Here is a 16,214-nt window from a genome sequence, read left to right on the forward strand (position 1 = left end):
ATGTAACCAGAGGATCTTTGAAGAAACTATGCATTAGAAAGCATTAGGAAAAATCTGTCTGTCTGTGACTATATATATCTCTCTCTCTCTGCATTGCTATCTCTAGAAATAGGCCTATATCTATAGATAGCTATATATACAGATATACACACCTAAATAAACACCCACGTCCATGTGCACACACACATATATATATCCATGTATGTTTGTTTAGGTGTGTAGTTTTCTCATTTTAGCCACTGTGGGGTAATTATAAGATTGACCAAAGCAGCAAACAGAGAGCCCCAGAGAAAGTTTGTGTCTTTCGCTACCTTTTCCTGAACCGTATAAATAGGATTATTTCACACAGAGCAGCACGGAAACCGCTTTCTGAAATTAGCAAAGTGTGCTAAAGCCATCAGAGCCAGGAGAATTAACAGCTCGTAACTGCCCAGCAAGCAATTGCTTTTGGGCTGTTTTCTAAGGGAAAATTAGCACTGCTGAAGGACGCTGGATTGACGTCCCTGAAGATTGATGTCCTCTCTTTAGCCAGGAGAGCAGGTAGGCTGCAGCTAGCTATTGAAGTGCGTTTCCCCATATACCTTGCAGATAGCATTAACCTTACCGTGAACAACCATGCCTCGGACACGGTCTGTGGAAGACAACTTTTTAGCATGGGTTAGGAAGAAGTTTTGTGGAAAGGTATCTTAGCAGGGAAGATAAGGCAGTTTCGTTTGTGCCTTTGGGCAGTGCTGAAAGCCACCGCTACACCACAGTCTGTATATATTCTTTCATATTCTGCTTTTAAGAGAACCCTTCACCAGTGCGGCAGAGATGGTGGAATATCTTGTTCTTCCACTCCTCCCCCAGGAGACACGTGTGGGCATCCCCCATCCCAATTGCACCCTGGATCTTCAGAAAGTCTCCCTGCCTCGGAACAGATAAGCGGAGAGATCTGTGGCTTCCCACCCCAGGACCCTGACCAGGCAGCTCTGCTTTGTTTATTTTCCATCCCATGCTTAAAGAGAGACAGTAGGACAAGGGAAGGAGGGGGAATGGATTGGCCAGTGTTCACTCTTTGAGGAGGGCAGTGTGGTTAAACACCAGCTGTTTACGTGTGTGCTGCATTTTTCACATTGTTATACAAGCTGCTGAACGTTGGGAGAGGGTATACAGCACTGCTACGTAACCACGAGATGATAGACACATAGGTGTATATACATATATTTACTCTGTATTTGTTCTCTTCTTACACTCTTCCCTAAGCATCTGTTCGTGGGCATGTAGGAGACAGGCAGCAGGGCTAAAAGGACCTTTGGTCTGGCCCAGATTGGCCATTCTCCTTACAGCTTTCTTAGGTTCCCTTAAAAACAGGAGTGAGGGCAACCTGTATTCTTGGAGCTCCTCAATCTTTGAATAAAACGTGGCACACGTGGGAAGTCCTGATGTGCCGCTGGCATTAGTAGGCAGCTTTTTAGGCAATTTCTCTCCAAAAATCATAGTAGCGCTTTGACTATGGACGCCTTCCCTTCTGCACAGCCAGCTAATAGCAGCACCTTCAGCATGGTCATTTTTCTGTTTTCAGACACTGGCAGGAGTAATGGCATATTTTGCTCAATAATCAGAAATTTCCTTCATTCCCATCTCCCCCAAAACAACATTAATGCCAAACACCTCTTTTTTTAAAGCAGGTCAAACCCATCCTGTTTTCAAGGATGAGCTTAAGGGTAAATGTGACCTACATCTACTGAAATCATGGGGAAGGGGAATATGAGCCAGCAACTTGGGAGGTTAGCTCAGCTCAGAAACCACCAGCTTAGCAAGATGGACTGTCCTAAGATCTAACCTCAGCCCACCAATCCTGTCTTCATCTGTCACTGCTTGTTTATATCATGGTGGTTTTACTGCTTCCAGGGAAATCAGAGAGGCCTCGAGAATCTATCACATACCAAACACTATGGGAAAGGCACAGCATGTTGCAGGGCTGCTTTATCTAAACTCCATTGTTCAAACCAAAAATCTTCTATGCCTGGCCTTTGTTCTTGGAGCTCTCTGGGGTCCTTTTAAAAGCGAACAACTTTGTGTAGCCTCAAACTGATGGCATAAAACTTGTTTACATAGTGTATACTGAGTTACACAGATGAAATGCCATCAAAGTGTCGTTTATTGGCACCATGAAAGATGGGCAGATGTTTTAAACTGCGTGTAGGAATTAAAAAAAAAAAGCATCATTGAGATGTGTTCTTCATTCTTGCAAACAACCCTGTCATGCAGTCCTCATTTCATGCCTGTAGGTTAGGTCTATGGGCTCCTGTAAATGCTCTATCACCTTTTAGTATGGTGCTGCTGATAATAGTCCATGCCTCAAGTCTGCTGAGAAAGTCTGGTTGTTTATAACAGCAACATAGTAATATTTCAGATGAAAGCACAAGGATTCTCACAACACAACACACAGGGTCAGATACAGTCCCCTTTTACCCCATATTTAACCATTGCTGGCCCATAGTAGATGTTCAAGGACAGTTTATAAAGGCTGGCAAGCAAAGAGTGTTCTTGTCCCTACTTACAGCCTTCCAAGAGCCTGCAGCTGTGGGCCATTCTCAGCATGTGATTGTAGCTAGGATTTGGAGAACTTTTTTTCTATTAATGTGAACAGCAGATTTGGGGCACGGTTTTTCTGTGGCCTCCTGGATATCCTGTGGCTGTGAATACTGTAGGGCACAACATGGAAAAGCGCTACCTTTCAGGAATACAGCTGTGGGGCACACAAAGAGCTCAGATGCCTTCTGAGACATGGGTCTACTCCCACCCTTTTCTTTTTTCCTTTTTTTTTCATAGACTGTTCTATAGCATTGAACAACTCTCCAGCTCTGCTGACTGCAGTTAAGCAGTCCGATTTATTTGCCTACACTCAGACACCTGGTACCACCAGAGATGCATTATGCTACCTACGGTATTAGCACAAGGCTGGCAAATATCAAGACCCATGCTCTTCTGGACCAGTTTCTGTGGTCCACATGGGTACTTTCGATCATCTCACACAGCACTTAGTGCTTATGTGTAGGCAACTGAATCTGAAGATGTCTCCTTGTTGACTATCATGTGAACATAGACACTCAACACACACATAGATGCACATTTACACATCTAAATTGGGGTACCTTAGTCTGAGAGCTGACCCCAGTCGCTATCCAGATTGTGAGGATGTGAAGTGCCCGGCACCTCTATAGATGAGGGGAACAGAATTCTGTAGCAAAAAGTCATGTTCAACACTCAGTGTTTTCCCTTAGGCTTTGGAAATCAGCGACTGTTTTGTGCCTTTTGCAAATATCCCTTCTCCCTGCCATTAAGGTTGGGTTTTTTTTAGTCACATCTTTTATTGTAAAAAAAGACAAGAAAGGCAATGACTAGAGCTAGTGACAGAGGCTTTTCTGGCATTGCTTATCATTCAAAGCAGTAAAATGCTTCCCCTGCTAATTTCAAACATGTCATTAGCAACACCTGAATTAGCAGCTTTGAGAAACTTTGCAGATACTTGATCTGGAAAGCCCTTACATATGCTTCCATCCTCGTATACTGCTAATCCCACCCTTCAGCATAGCCTGCCAACCCTTCAATAGACCACTGGATCCATTTCAGCTTCACAGCCTGAATATTGCAAAGCCTTGCTATTGTCTCACAAAGGGGGAAAGAAAAAGGAGGAAAGGAGAAATTTGGATACAGGGCACAGTGCAATGGTATTCACTCAGGATGGAGTTTGCCACCCGTCGTCAGGAAAATACATGTCTCAGTCACCCACGTCCCTTCCTGTGACACTGGAAGGAAACAGAATACATGAACACCAGAGCCCTGAAGGTTTCATCCAGATGCTGAAACACAGGTTATGTTTATGCCCAGAGTTAGATGAGATGTCCTAGGGTATATGAGACAACTACAGGGGAACTGCAGCTACCACATGGGACCTACAGGAAACTCGTTCCCTACTGTAAAAGCAGCTTGAAGCCAGACAGGACACTTGGGTGTCTAAAATGGCATGAGACACATGGAAGGGCAACTGAATTGAGTCCTAAGGGTCACAAGGCCTCTTACCTGAGAGTCAGATGGATGGGACTTGCTATATAAATGTAAACACCTCTATTTGAGCTAGTCACCCTGGAGTCCTCTTGTGACAACCCAGTCGATGCAGCTGACAGCTGAGGGCACCATCCTGTGATTAAAATAGATAAATTGCAGCTTACAGCACTCCGTTCTTACTGCTGCTGAGACCTCAGGTGGCCAGCTCTGATAGAGCTATAGACATATAAATTAGAGGACCACATCCACTATGTACAAACTCCATGTACCCATGCTAGAATTTGAGGGAGCAGAAATAGTCTTCACACAGACTGTCCTACAGCTGGCTGCAAGGCACAAATAAAAGCACAGCCGTGGTTTTGCAATGGATGGGGCCTCAAAACCCCACGCCTGGTGCTCTGATGTAGCTCTCAGCTGTCCTGCAGAGGAAAGCAGTTTTCCTCTGGATTCAGATCAATGCACATTATCTCCCCATTGGTGGAAGTATACAAATTAGGAGTCAGGTTAAGCCCTGAGCACAGTATGAAAAAGTAACCGCCAGCTGCTCTGAGGAGCACACCTGGAAGGTGCCCAAACTGCAGGGAGTGGGGAATGCAGGGACCTTTGTGGGAGGGGGGCACATCCAGCCCGTGGATGCCCATGGTGGCTAGGTTTTGTTTATTTTGTTTTTTCTACGCACTGAGTTCATGCAGAAGCCATCGCCAGTTCTGTTTTGGTTTCACGTTCTCCCAAAGCCACCAGGCTGCTGTGAAGTTTCTACCCTGAGGTCAGGCTGGTGGAAAGCTGAGATGCAAATGGGAGCAGAGAGTAAGTCTCCCACCAAACCAAGAGGGAGGCGGAAAGGGAGATCTTGTTACGGGTTCAACATGCAATACGTCTGAAATAATAATTACGTTTTTTGCGGTTCCCTCTATTGTCAGTCTCTGAGTTACGGCTGAAGTGAGGTCGGGAAGGCAGGATCAGGTGGGCTAGCTCACTGCAGACGGATCGTTTCACGTGGCTATACAAGATAGATGGCTCTGGTTTGGTGGAGCTTTGCAATGTGTGACCAGAGAGGATGAGGGAAAAGAAGTGCCCTGAGGCTGTGCAGTGCCTGAGACCACTACAGACCATGACTGAGAGAGGATGCGTGGTGCATGACTTGATGGGAAGTCATTTCACCAACTCCAAAACCAGCTCAGCCACATCAGGGGGCCTCATCCTGCCCAGCACCCTCCAGGAGCAACCACGACTGGCTCAGCCATGCAAGGGCAAGGCCTCCAGAGCGTTCTTCTGGAGGCCCTGTTGGCAGGGAAAGGGGACAAGTTGGGTGCTCCTTAGGGAGATGGCAAGAGGCACAGGAAAGCTGTAAAAGATGGGAAAAAAGAGGGGGTCAGAGCCGCCCCACACCTTCCCCGTCATTACCTTATCCCAGCAGGGCATGGGATGGAGTGGGCAGAGGGCAACGTTCAAGGATGCCAGTTTTGAAACTGATGTTTCCTAATCTTGATACTGTATTGTGAGTTTTTCAATATTTTGCTGATAATCCCAGCCCCTGGAATCATAGATATGGAGGGTTTGTCCTTCTGGTTTTACTTTAGCTTTTTTTCAACTTTTCTTTTTTTCAGTGCAGATGTCAACAGTCGAAACAGTGAAGGATTACTGCAGGAGTCAAATTAAATGACACTGGTTAAAGTATCACACCTTTTAAACCAGGGTCCCATGATATGGCAAGGCCAGATTTTTGCAGGTGGGGTTGCCTCTTCCAATAGGTCAGTGGATGACCAGTGATGGTCAGTTTGTCTTCAAGGTGTACTCATAAGAGACATTAGGTAGAGCTCCTGCTGTAGGAGGATGGTCTAGTAAGTAGTGCACTGTCTTGAGACTATGGAGGTCCAGGTTGTGTCCATGGCTCGGCCAAGCATGACCTTTGTGGTCTTCTGTGAATTATTTAAACTCCCATACATCTCAGCTCCAAAAAGAGGGTTCTCAGACCATGGAGGTGGTTGTTTCAGCTGGCAAATGACTCAATATTTTGTTACCTGGAGGACCTTTCCTGATTCAGCATTGCGGTTTCCACTGAGCTGGGACCTCCCTTGTGCTAGGAGATGAGTGAGACCTGGAATTGCCTTTAGAGGTTTTTTTTTTTTCCTCCTGGGTAAATCCAGGTCTCACCATTCCTGAGGACAAACACTCCTGGGAACTAGCAAGCAGGAGCTGCCCTCCCAAGGGCTGCCCTGCACCGCCTTTTGGAGAACCTCAACCTTTTGCTCCCAAGGCTTTCACCAAGGACCTAAGCACCCCATCCAAAAAATCACCTTCCCTGAAGGCTCCCCATTGTGACACCGGGTAAGATTTGCGGCACCTATGTCTGCAAGAAAGCACACCAGCGTGCATGCATGCATGCATGCATGCATGTGTGTGTCTTGGCAGTTCTGACTCAACATCCTTTCAAAAAGAGGCCCTGTGGTTAATCAGAGGAATTAACCACAGCCTCCGAAAACGTCCTGCCAGCCAATCAGCAGGCCCTTCCCAAGCCCATTGCTGCTACAACGGTGTCGTTGTCCGATAGGAACGTGGATCTTTCCGGTTAAATTTCTGAATGGGGATCAGGGATGCTTTTGTTCAGCTGGGCAGAGTAATGCTTCACAACTGCCGATTGACCAAGAATCCTAAACTTGCAGTAGGATTTTTATTTTTTTTTAAATTTTCTCCATGGAGGCAAATGTTTTCCAGTTCAAAGAGGATTCCAGCTTGGGAAAAGTGCACCAGGCTTTGAAGGGAAGGAGCTTCCCCCCCCGCCCCCAAAGCTCTCAAATCTGCTCACATTGGCTTTTTACTGCCTGCTGCCTCCACAGATAGAGATATATATATACACACATATAAAAATACGCGCATACACACACACTAGATTAATATTGGCAATCGCACCACTCTGCCAATGGAAACCGCAAAGAAACATTCACATATCTGGGGATTCTGATGTAATAGGGCTGAGGTTTCGCATTCCAGGACAGCATTTCTAGCCTCAAATCAAAATCAGAGCTGTCATTCAGAGCCCAGCGTTACTAATGTTATTGCAACCCAGCGGGTGGGGTGAGGGAAAGACGGGAGGCAGGGGAGGAGGGAGTGAGGAGAAAGATGCTGAATTGGTTGGTTTCTTTGGGGTTTATTTCTAATTTCAGACGATGAAAGGCAGTACAAGTTAGGATGGTGGCAGGCGTTTTAACCCTTTTCAGGCAGATATCCAGTAATCCCTGAGTTAAGCTGCATGTCCCAACACAGGATGAAGAAAAACATCTCAATATTTAATGGAAAGCTCAGGTTTTCTAAGCCCAAAGCTAAAATATAGAGGGCCAAGAGAACTAAAACCACCTACAGAATTAATTACTATGAGCTCTCCTGTCACAGGACCTTTTCCAATGGGACTCTGGCAAGCTAAAGTTGTGTCTGGATTGGATAACCACAGTCATAGGCTGCTTTTGATTTTAAAAAAAGAAAAATATATGCAGGTGACTTCTCATATCTTGCAGCCAAAGTATATCCTCCCCATGTTTTCTGTGGTGGGTTGACACTCCACCAGCCTGGACATCAGTCATTCAGCAATGGTATGGCATAGCCTTATGGCTACATTTTACAGTTCCAGCGAAAATCCCAGGTCAGTGGGCATTTTGTTCAAGCAAAAGTTGCCAAGTGATCTCTGGATTTAGCTGAGAGTTTGTAAAGCGCTTTGGGTTCCTTTGGGATGAAAATGCTGCAAACCTCCCAGGCATGGGATTAACCCAACTCCATCCCTAGTCCCTTGCAAAAATCCCAGCTGCCCCCAGTCTTTAGGAAAGATGAATACCGCTTTCCAAGCTGCTCTTATGTCAAAAAGGCGACAACAAATGTGATTGCCAAAGTTTCCCAGCCCCAGAGCTGTACACCCCCAGCAGGTATGATAGCCTGAATCTCTGTGCTGCTACCACGGTTGTGTTACGATGCAGTAGGACGCGTTCTAATGTGACGCTATTTTTTCCATCATTTGTACTGCAGGAGGTCTTTGATCGCCTCTATTTGATTTATACTGTTGGATACTCCATCTCTCTGGGATCCCTCACAGTTGCTGTCCTTATCCTGGGATACTTCAGGTAGGCGGCTCTGTTTCTACCTAAGCAAGTTGTCACTAGACTGGAAAAGCCTCGGGCTTTCCTAAAGGATAAAACTGGGGTGGCATGTGCTTCTTCAGCAAGCCACAAGAGGTTGCATCTGTGCTTTGGGCTGTGTTAGTGTCACTTAGGCCAAACTTCTTGGAGGATGGTGGGTGGGTTGTCTGAACTTCTTCCACTTGCCTGCAATGGAGTTTTCTAGACCTTCTTTGTAGCAAACAGGAAGAGAGGTGTCTCCAGGAAGAGGTTTGTCTCCCTTGGAAGGCTATCTAGGGTTTTCTGCCCCTATTACCCCTTCAGATGACTGGCTTAGATTTAGATGGTTAATTTTTAGATAGGTTTCATAAGGGAAATTCCACTCTAAACCCAAATATTCATGAAGGATAGACCAGTTGAAGGGAACCCCAGCCATGTAGAAGTGCTGGACTGACTCCTCCAATCTCCCCATGCTGCTGCTGTACCTAGGGATCCAAAAATGATCACTCACCCTCCTATCTGTGATTGTCTGACCTCCCTTTCCACCACCCCTGCCAAGGGATGTAGACCCCTAAATACCATTTTGAACCCATGCCATCCATTCCTCAGACCTGGCTGTTGCATTTTCTTGCTGAAACAGAGACCATGGGATGGGAGGGATGAAAGGTGTCACTCCCAGCAAGAAGTTTGTCCTTTGGGAAACCGTACCTGGTGAGCTGCAGATAGAGCAGGGTGCTGAGCCCCGATCTCCTGAGCCCCAGCTTTGCTTCCCTTTGGTGGCTGGCAGTATCTTCTCCTAGCAGACAGCAGGACCCAGACAACAGCTGTGGAGGGAAATTCTCCACGCAGCAAACAGCCACGTGGTGTCTGCAGACGGACTCAGCAGCTCCCACCATGCAAGCTCAAGCTAAGCCCCAGACACATACCACTGGGAATAAAATGCGTGGCCTTTGGCTCTAAAAGTGCTCAGACCTCTCTGTGGTCAGCAAAAGGAGGTCAGGGGGATTTGCTTGGACAGCAGAGCGTCCCAGTGCCCTAATCTGTGACACAGACAAGCCAAAGGGGACTGCAGACCCCTCCTGGAGGCACTTCACATGAGGTAGTCCCAGAACCCATCCGTCCCACCACCCTCCTGTCCTCCCAACCCTTTCTCTCCTGTTTCATTTCCCACAGGACACCGGCAAGATTGTTAAAATATTTGATGTCCATGTATGCAAGAGTACTCCTAGTTTCAGGAGACATGCTCTCTCTTTATTCACGTAGTCAGAGCACTTCACTTACAGCCCAGACTACATGGGCGACTGGGCTAAAGCATCTTTGTCCAAGGATCAAAGCAGCAGCAGGGGCCAAACCAGATTTTATTCCAGATAGCACATGATCCAGAGATTCACTGACTACCTTTCAAATGCAGGGAACAAAGCCCATCTTCATTTCTACCTCAGCAGTTCCACTTGGCGTAATTTTTATTATACTAGCACAGGAAACAACTGTTATTACTATTACAATCTCCTCCAAAGGAGAAAAAAACACAGCTTTTATTTTTTATTTCTGTTATTGGAGCTGGGGATTTGAGAGGGTATAAATCCATTCATAAATTCATGCATGGCTAGCCAGGCAACAGAGCTATAGAGGACAGAAGGGGACCCCAACATATCAGTTAGTTAGTTCCTTCTTCTCTCCAAAGGCATGATCACTGTTTCTAAAACACACCTGATAGATATGGGTCTAACCCATTCACTTCTTACCATCCAGCTTTTCCCCCAAAAGGATCTTAAAGCGCTTTACAATCAGCATTTGCGGGGTCATTGCTGCCATTGCTGGGGTGGAGCCCAGAAACTGTTCAACATCACCAAGCAAAGGATAGTGTCTCTAACAGCAAACAGAGAAAACAGCCCAGCACACTATAGTTACTGCTATAGTTGCTACTAAATTTGGAGTGGGCGCAAAGATTAGCAGTTTACAAGAACCTCTGCAAGGTTTTTAGTGGCCACAAGTTCTGTAGCCTTTGCAGTCCATTTGCTCTGCAGAAAGTGCAGAGAAAAGTGAAGTCTTTAAATGCAGGGTTTGACTTTGAGAAGGGTAGATTTGTTGGAGGGATGGATTTAACAGTGAAAGGGACACACACAGGATACCCACTTTAGTATCAGTGAGCACCGTGCGTGTGTCCTGCCTTCTGGCTGTACATCTTGGAAAATGACTGCATGTCTGATGCACACTCGTGCACGTGCACTGAAAACCAGGGACGTGCTCCTCATGCACACACTGCACACAGGGATGCACACACACTGCACAGCTGTTGGCTCACTGCACTGCACTGCACAGCAGATGTGCATTCTCTGAAGGTACACTGCACGCTGGATGCACGCTTACTGCACACACCCTACGCATTGGCTGCACGCCCGCTGCGTTCATCCTGATGTTCACCAGATGTGCAGACACTGCACAGGTGCATCATAGCGAATGCACCTCTGCCTGCCTCCAGATGCATGCACACTGCACACACACTGCACACCCACTGCACTCCACATTTGCACACACGGAGCATGGACTGCACATCGTATACCCTCCTCCAGCTGCATGTGCACTGCACACACGCCATCCTCCAGATGTAGACTCACTGCCCACTGCATGCATGCATGCTCACTACCCATGCCCCATACAGGCAAAATGCATCCCTGTTTCTTTGCAAGATTTCCCAGTCAGAAATAAAGGAGTTTATACGAGTACAGGCACAGCATCGTCCTAATGCAAAGTTGGCAGCAGTGTGCTGCAACCAAACCCCTGGAGTAGGTATGAATTCATTTACCAACCCCATGGGTGAACCGTAAGTGCAGGGCAGCAGCACTAGTACTGCTTCCCTATGATGGCAAGGTGCTGATGAGAGGAGCTGGGGCTCTTCAGAAGCAGAGGTGACCCTGAGACTGTCTAGCAGGTGGGCTAAACTACTCCAATCCTTCTCTGTCTCCTCCTCCAGACGTTTGCACTGCACTAGAAATTACATCCACATGCACCTGTTTGTCTCCTTCATGCTGAGAGCCGTGAGCATCTTCGTGAAGGACGCAGTCTTGTACTCCGGGTCGGCTTTGGAGGAGATGGAACGGATCTCAGAGGAAGACTTGAAATCCATTACTGAAGCACCTCCAGCAGATAAATCGCAGTTTGTGAGTATCGCCGGAGCAGCTGGTTCTCCAGCCTTTGTGCCTTTGTCCTCTCTGTTCAACACCTCGCCTCTTTCGAGGGGATTTTCCACCCTACTGAGGGTCACCCTCCACAGCCTCTCCCCATCCCTTCCCACTACCTCTCAATCACTGGCGCAGAGGGACTGCCCAGCCCCAGAGCTAAGGAAGAGCTGTTCCCCATGGCAGTCAAAGGTAAAGTCTGGGATGATGTCTTGGTTCCCATCTACAACTATTATTTTCAATGTTCCCCTGATGCCCCCTAAAGTGTATGGCTCTGGAAACTCCCCTGGCTATCTCAGCGCGAGGCACGTCAGTGCTTGCATTTCACAGCGTGTGCTTCTTCCACCACAATGTGCAATTGGCTGATTTTCCGCTTGGAGCTCCTCTCTGCATGACACATGGAGGCATCACTGTGCTGTAACACCTGTGGCATCAAACTGACAGCCCAGATATAGCAAAGCCATGGTTCAACGTGTCTTGGGAGGCTCTCAGCCCTGACTCCAGAGCCAGAGCAGAGGTAGCTTGTAAGGAAGAAGGTCAGCAGTAGACATCTCACCTCACTGTAATTTTGCAGCAAACCATAGGTGGTTGCTCCTGTTCTGATTTATCACTCCCATCTCTGAAAAAAAAGACATTATAGAAGGGATAATGGAGGGATTATGCACTACCATAAGAAAGGGTAGTGTTCATCTGCAAAAAGCAGATGTCTACAAAGGAGACAGCTTCATTCAATCTAGTCACCTCAGGTTCAATCTATGGTCAGCTGAGTCAGTATGGTCAACACAGCCAGTCGAGTCAAGGGTATGACGAGCCACATCCTAAAATAAAAAATTGAAGTGAGGTCAGTTGAACTTGTCTCCAAAAGTACATGTTTCTTTTCACTGTATAGAAAGCTCAGATGGCAATATCTGCATCGTCCATCTGATGGGGGGGGGATGAAGCCCATCCTCGGGTTTCAGAGTCATCCCCACCTGCTGAAGATGTCTGCTCTCCTTGTCATTGGTCTCATCCCAGATTTCCCATGGTGCATCCTAGGTATGATAGCTCACCATCCATGAATTGTCAGATGCTGCAGAGACAGAGGAGGTAGATTTTAGTATCTAAGATCAAGGGTTACACAAAAAATCTGAGCTAGCTCAAACATCCTAGTGGAGTGGCTCTCACAATGTGGTAACAAACTTTCTGCCTGTGTATTCATTCGGGTTCTCAAGTCTTTCGCAGCTTGTGCTACTACCAGGGACCTGGCCACCAACACCTCTGCATAAAATCATCATATATGAAGTGTCCCACTGCGCATCCAAGTCCCCCTAAATGGAAATTTGTTATCATGTTTCCTTCCCATTTCAGAGATCCATTTCATTAATTTGATGAGTCTTTGGCTGGAGCACTCAGCACACGTCAAAACACTCCCTTTTTGGAAAGAACACAAAATGTTTTACTGTATTGTTTTCTGTTTCTCCTTGGGCTGGACTCATTATAAGCAATAATTGGGATAATACATTGCATTCTTTGAATATTAGCAATTTAATGGCATTTCCCATTCTTCCAAATTGAAAGGCAAACAAGTGATGAAGGCAACAATTAAAGTATTTCTTTTGTTTCCAAGTGAAGTGGGACCTTTGCAATTATTGCCTGTTGCTCCCTGTGTGTGGGTAGATGGTGATTTTTTTAAATATAAAAAATTATTATTAAATCGGAATGGGGATTTTTTAATTCATCTTCCTTCTATTTTAACTCACTTTATCTGTAAAAGAAACTGGCTGTAAATGTGTCCATATTTTATAAATATACATATATATGTATATAACATGTGCATATTCATTTTGATTGGCAAAGGATTAGCATAAAAGCTGTGCCAGAATAAAAAATTCTCTTTTTATTTACAAGGTGCATATTATTGACATTTTCTGCAAGTTGCTTGTACTCCTCTCAAAGGAAGGAGCAGTATGGAGATGTACTGCTGCCCCGGGATGTGTTTGGTAATCATAGGCTTCCTGCGAAATCAAACTACCGAGAGTCCTAGCATTTCCACATTGACAAGAGATGGCTTCATGTGTCCCTTTGTACCAATTAACCCCATCATCATTACTTTGCAGCCTTTCTCTACTAGGGCTGAGAAATGTTGGAAGAAGGGTGGCTTTGCCCCACTCTGCCAGAAGGGCAGGGGAGCATTCAGTCGCAGTCAGGGTTTTCCTCTCAAGAAAGCAAAGGCTTGCAGGTCGGTGTGGAGTGAGAGGTCAGCTTAGGAGCCCATTTAACACCAGTGTGTCCTGGAAGACTCTACCAGGCTTTCCACCTCACAGCTCAGGTCTGTTCAGAAAACACCTTGACATTGTGGGTGAAATCCTCCAGCTTCTGTTTGCTCTTGGAGGACCAGTCACCAAAGCCTACAGCAGCCATCTAGGGTGTCTTCACGCTTGTTGAGGAAAGACAGGCAGCCCTGGAGAACCCTGTCTTGGACATTCGTGACAGGGTGGCATGACTCACCTTCAGCACAGTGCCCGCATCTCTCCACAAGCCAAGGAGGGAGTCATACTTCCAAGTGATGTGACTTGCACCAGGTCACCCAGAATGAGGCGACTTGGCCACAGCCCTTTGTCCTCTAACATGGGCAAGAGACACGGGGTAAAGATGAAACACAGCTGCCCTAGAAGGTGTGTGATCCCCTCTTCACCAGGGTTGGAAGAGAGTAGGATCAGGTCAGCATCTCTCCACATGTGCCCTGTCCTCCTACTCCTCCCAACGCACCTGCTATTGGAGACAAGATGTCAGGCTGAGGGGAAGCTTCCTTCTCAATTGTTCATCTCTTCTGTTCTTGCACTGATTTTTGTCCCCTGTAAAAGCTCTGCAACAGAATTTTCTGATTTTTTTTTTTTCTTTCTCCATCTTGTTTTCCAGCCCATCTTGGTAAAGTATGGCTTTATGCAGAACAAGAATTTCACACCATGTTCCTCACATAGCCCTGTCTTTCTGTGGTCATTGCAGGTGGGCTGTAAAGTAGCGGTTACCTTCTTCCTCTACTTCCTGGCAACCAATTACTACTGGATTCTGGTGGAAGGGCTCTATCTCCACAGCCTCATCTTCATGGCATTTTTCTCAGAGAAGAAGTATCTTTGGGGATTCACATTATTTGGCTGGGGTAAGTCATGGCTGCTCCTTACGTCTGATCTGTAAGAAGCCTGTCGGAGGTAGTCTTTGAAGCAGCTAGTGCATATACATAAATACAGGAGAGGGGACGGAGGCAGGGTGAGCATCAGAGACACAGTGACTCTTGCAAGGACAGGTTAGCTCTCTTGTGAAGGCTTTATAATTTCTAAATTGTGGTATTTACATTGTGGCACTTCCAGGATCTCTGGAAGGATCTGCCCAGGCTTGGAGAGACAGCACATCTTGCCATCCTTCCAGGGCAGCAGATGTGTGCATGCGACAGCTGATTTTAGTGCACCTTCTGAGTTATCTCCATCTCTGCCAAGTGCCTCCTGCTGAGAAACAGGCGTTGGGCTGGAGGGATGGAAAGTTGCGTGAGGCTGTGAGCATCTGCTTCCCACAGCAGACCTAAGCTCTGATTTCCTACCTCAGATTTAAGCTTTAAAAAGCTCCTGACGTTTCATAAGCGTTGGAGCACCAGTAGAAACCTACAGTTTTGGGGGGAAGACCTTTTTTTCCTTTTCTTTTAACTTGGGCGTCTTTTCTCAGAGTAAGGAGAAAGGGGCGGGATGTGGGTGCAGGGAGGGTGCTCATTAGTGGAAGGCATTGTGGGCATGCACATTTCGGACGAGAATGTGTTTTCCATTCACTTCTGGCATTAGCTTTGGCTTGCAAGGAGTTATGAGGTGCTGGTAGGCTGAGGACAATAAAACAACTGCCCACAGTTGCCTGAAGTGTGTGGACTGTAAGGGAGAACAGGAAACATATTAGATGATCCTCCAGGACATAACGAAGAATAATGGGGTGTAGGTCTACATAGGAGCTTGCAGCAGGAAAAGCCTGTTCAGAGATGTCTATGGTTACCTCTAAAGCGTATGGCCCAGGAGCACTTCCCAGCTTCCAGGTCCAAAATGCACCTGGCCACATCCTGACTGCATTTTAGGACAAGATTAATGTGTGCACCGCACCATCCCTATTCCAGAACATGATTTCTTCCAGAATAAAACTGGTGTCACTAACAGTGCAGCTCTGAGCGAGCCAGATAGTGCAGAACCGAGTTTAGGGAGGACTGCAGGTTTTTGCTTTGTGAGAGCAAGCAAGGGATTCAGTAACCCAGGGCAGTCCAGCCCACAGGACTCTCTCCAGTTTTCCTCCTTCCAAAGTGTGATGTGGGGGCGAAGGGGACCATGAGCTCCTTGTTAACCTCATGTTCAGCTGGTGCATAGGTCAGAAACTGCTAGTGCTGCTATATGATAAAGACAGGAGGTGTAAATACGAGTCCCAAAGTGGGCACCCATCTCTCCGGCAAAGTCTAGTCCCAGCCAGCTGGTAGGTTTGGGAGAAAGTAAAGAAATAGAGATATTTTGGGGACAGGGCATTTCTTACCTCAGCTGCTGTGAGACAGAGAGGACTTCAGATGTCACCTCTTTTTTAAAACAAATTAACAAAAAGCAGATTAAAAAAAATAAAATTCCTCTTCCAAACCTTCAAGCTATGTAAAATTTGCTTCGCAGAAAATGGCACTAAACTGTACAGAGCAGACTTAAAGAAGCAATTCCCCAGAGCAAACTCTGGTAGAGAGGGAAGCAGTTGAAAAATAATGCCATATGTTTAACAAGAAAAACCAACTTGACGCTGCTCGTAATGCAGCCAAAGGAAAACAGTCTAACAGGCATGGGTTCCTCTCATTAATTCTTCCAACCACTGCCAGAGTATAATCATTTTATCAGAG

General features: G+C 46.4%; 1 protein-coding gene across 1 annotated transcript in view; it reads left to right on the forward strand.

Moving 5' to 3' along the window:
- PTH1R (parathyroid hormone 1 receptor) overlaps positions 1-16,214 on the forward strand; it is a 116,518-nt gene that overhangs the window by 85,745 nt on the left and 14,559 nt on the right. Inside the window, exons 5-7 of the mRNA XM_010561848.1 lie at positions 8,068-8,162; positions 11,131-11,317; positions 14,321-14,474. Coding sequence (XP_010560150.1) covers positions 8,068-8,162; positions 11,131-11,317; positions 14,321-14,474 — 436 coding nt within the window. The remainder of the gene's footprint in view (positions 1-8,067; positions 8,163-11,130; positions 11,318-14,320; positions 14,475-16,214) is intronic.

Source organism: Haliaeetus leucocephalus, unplaced genomic scaffold (assembly GCF_000737465.1).
Source record: "Haliaeetus leucocephalus isolate CR32 unplaced genomic scaffold, Haliaeetus_leucocephalus-4.0 Scaffold0, whole genome shotgun sequence".
Lineage (NCBI taxonomy): Eukaryota > Metazoa > Chordata > Aves > Accipitriformes > Accipitridae > Haliaeetus > Haliaeetus leucocephalus.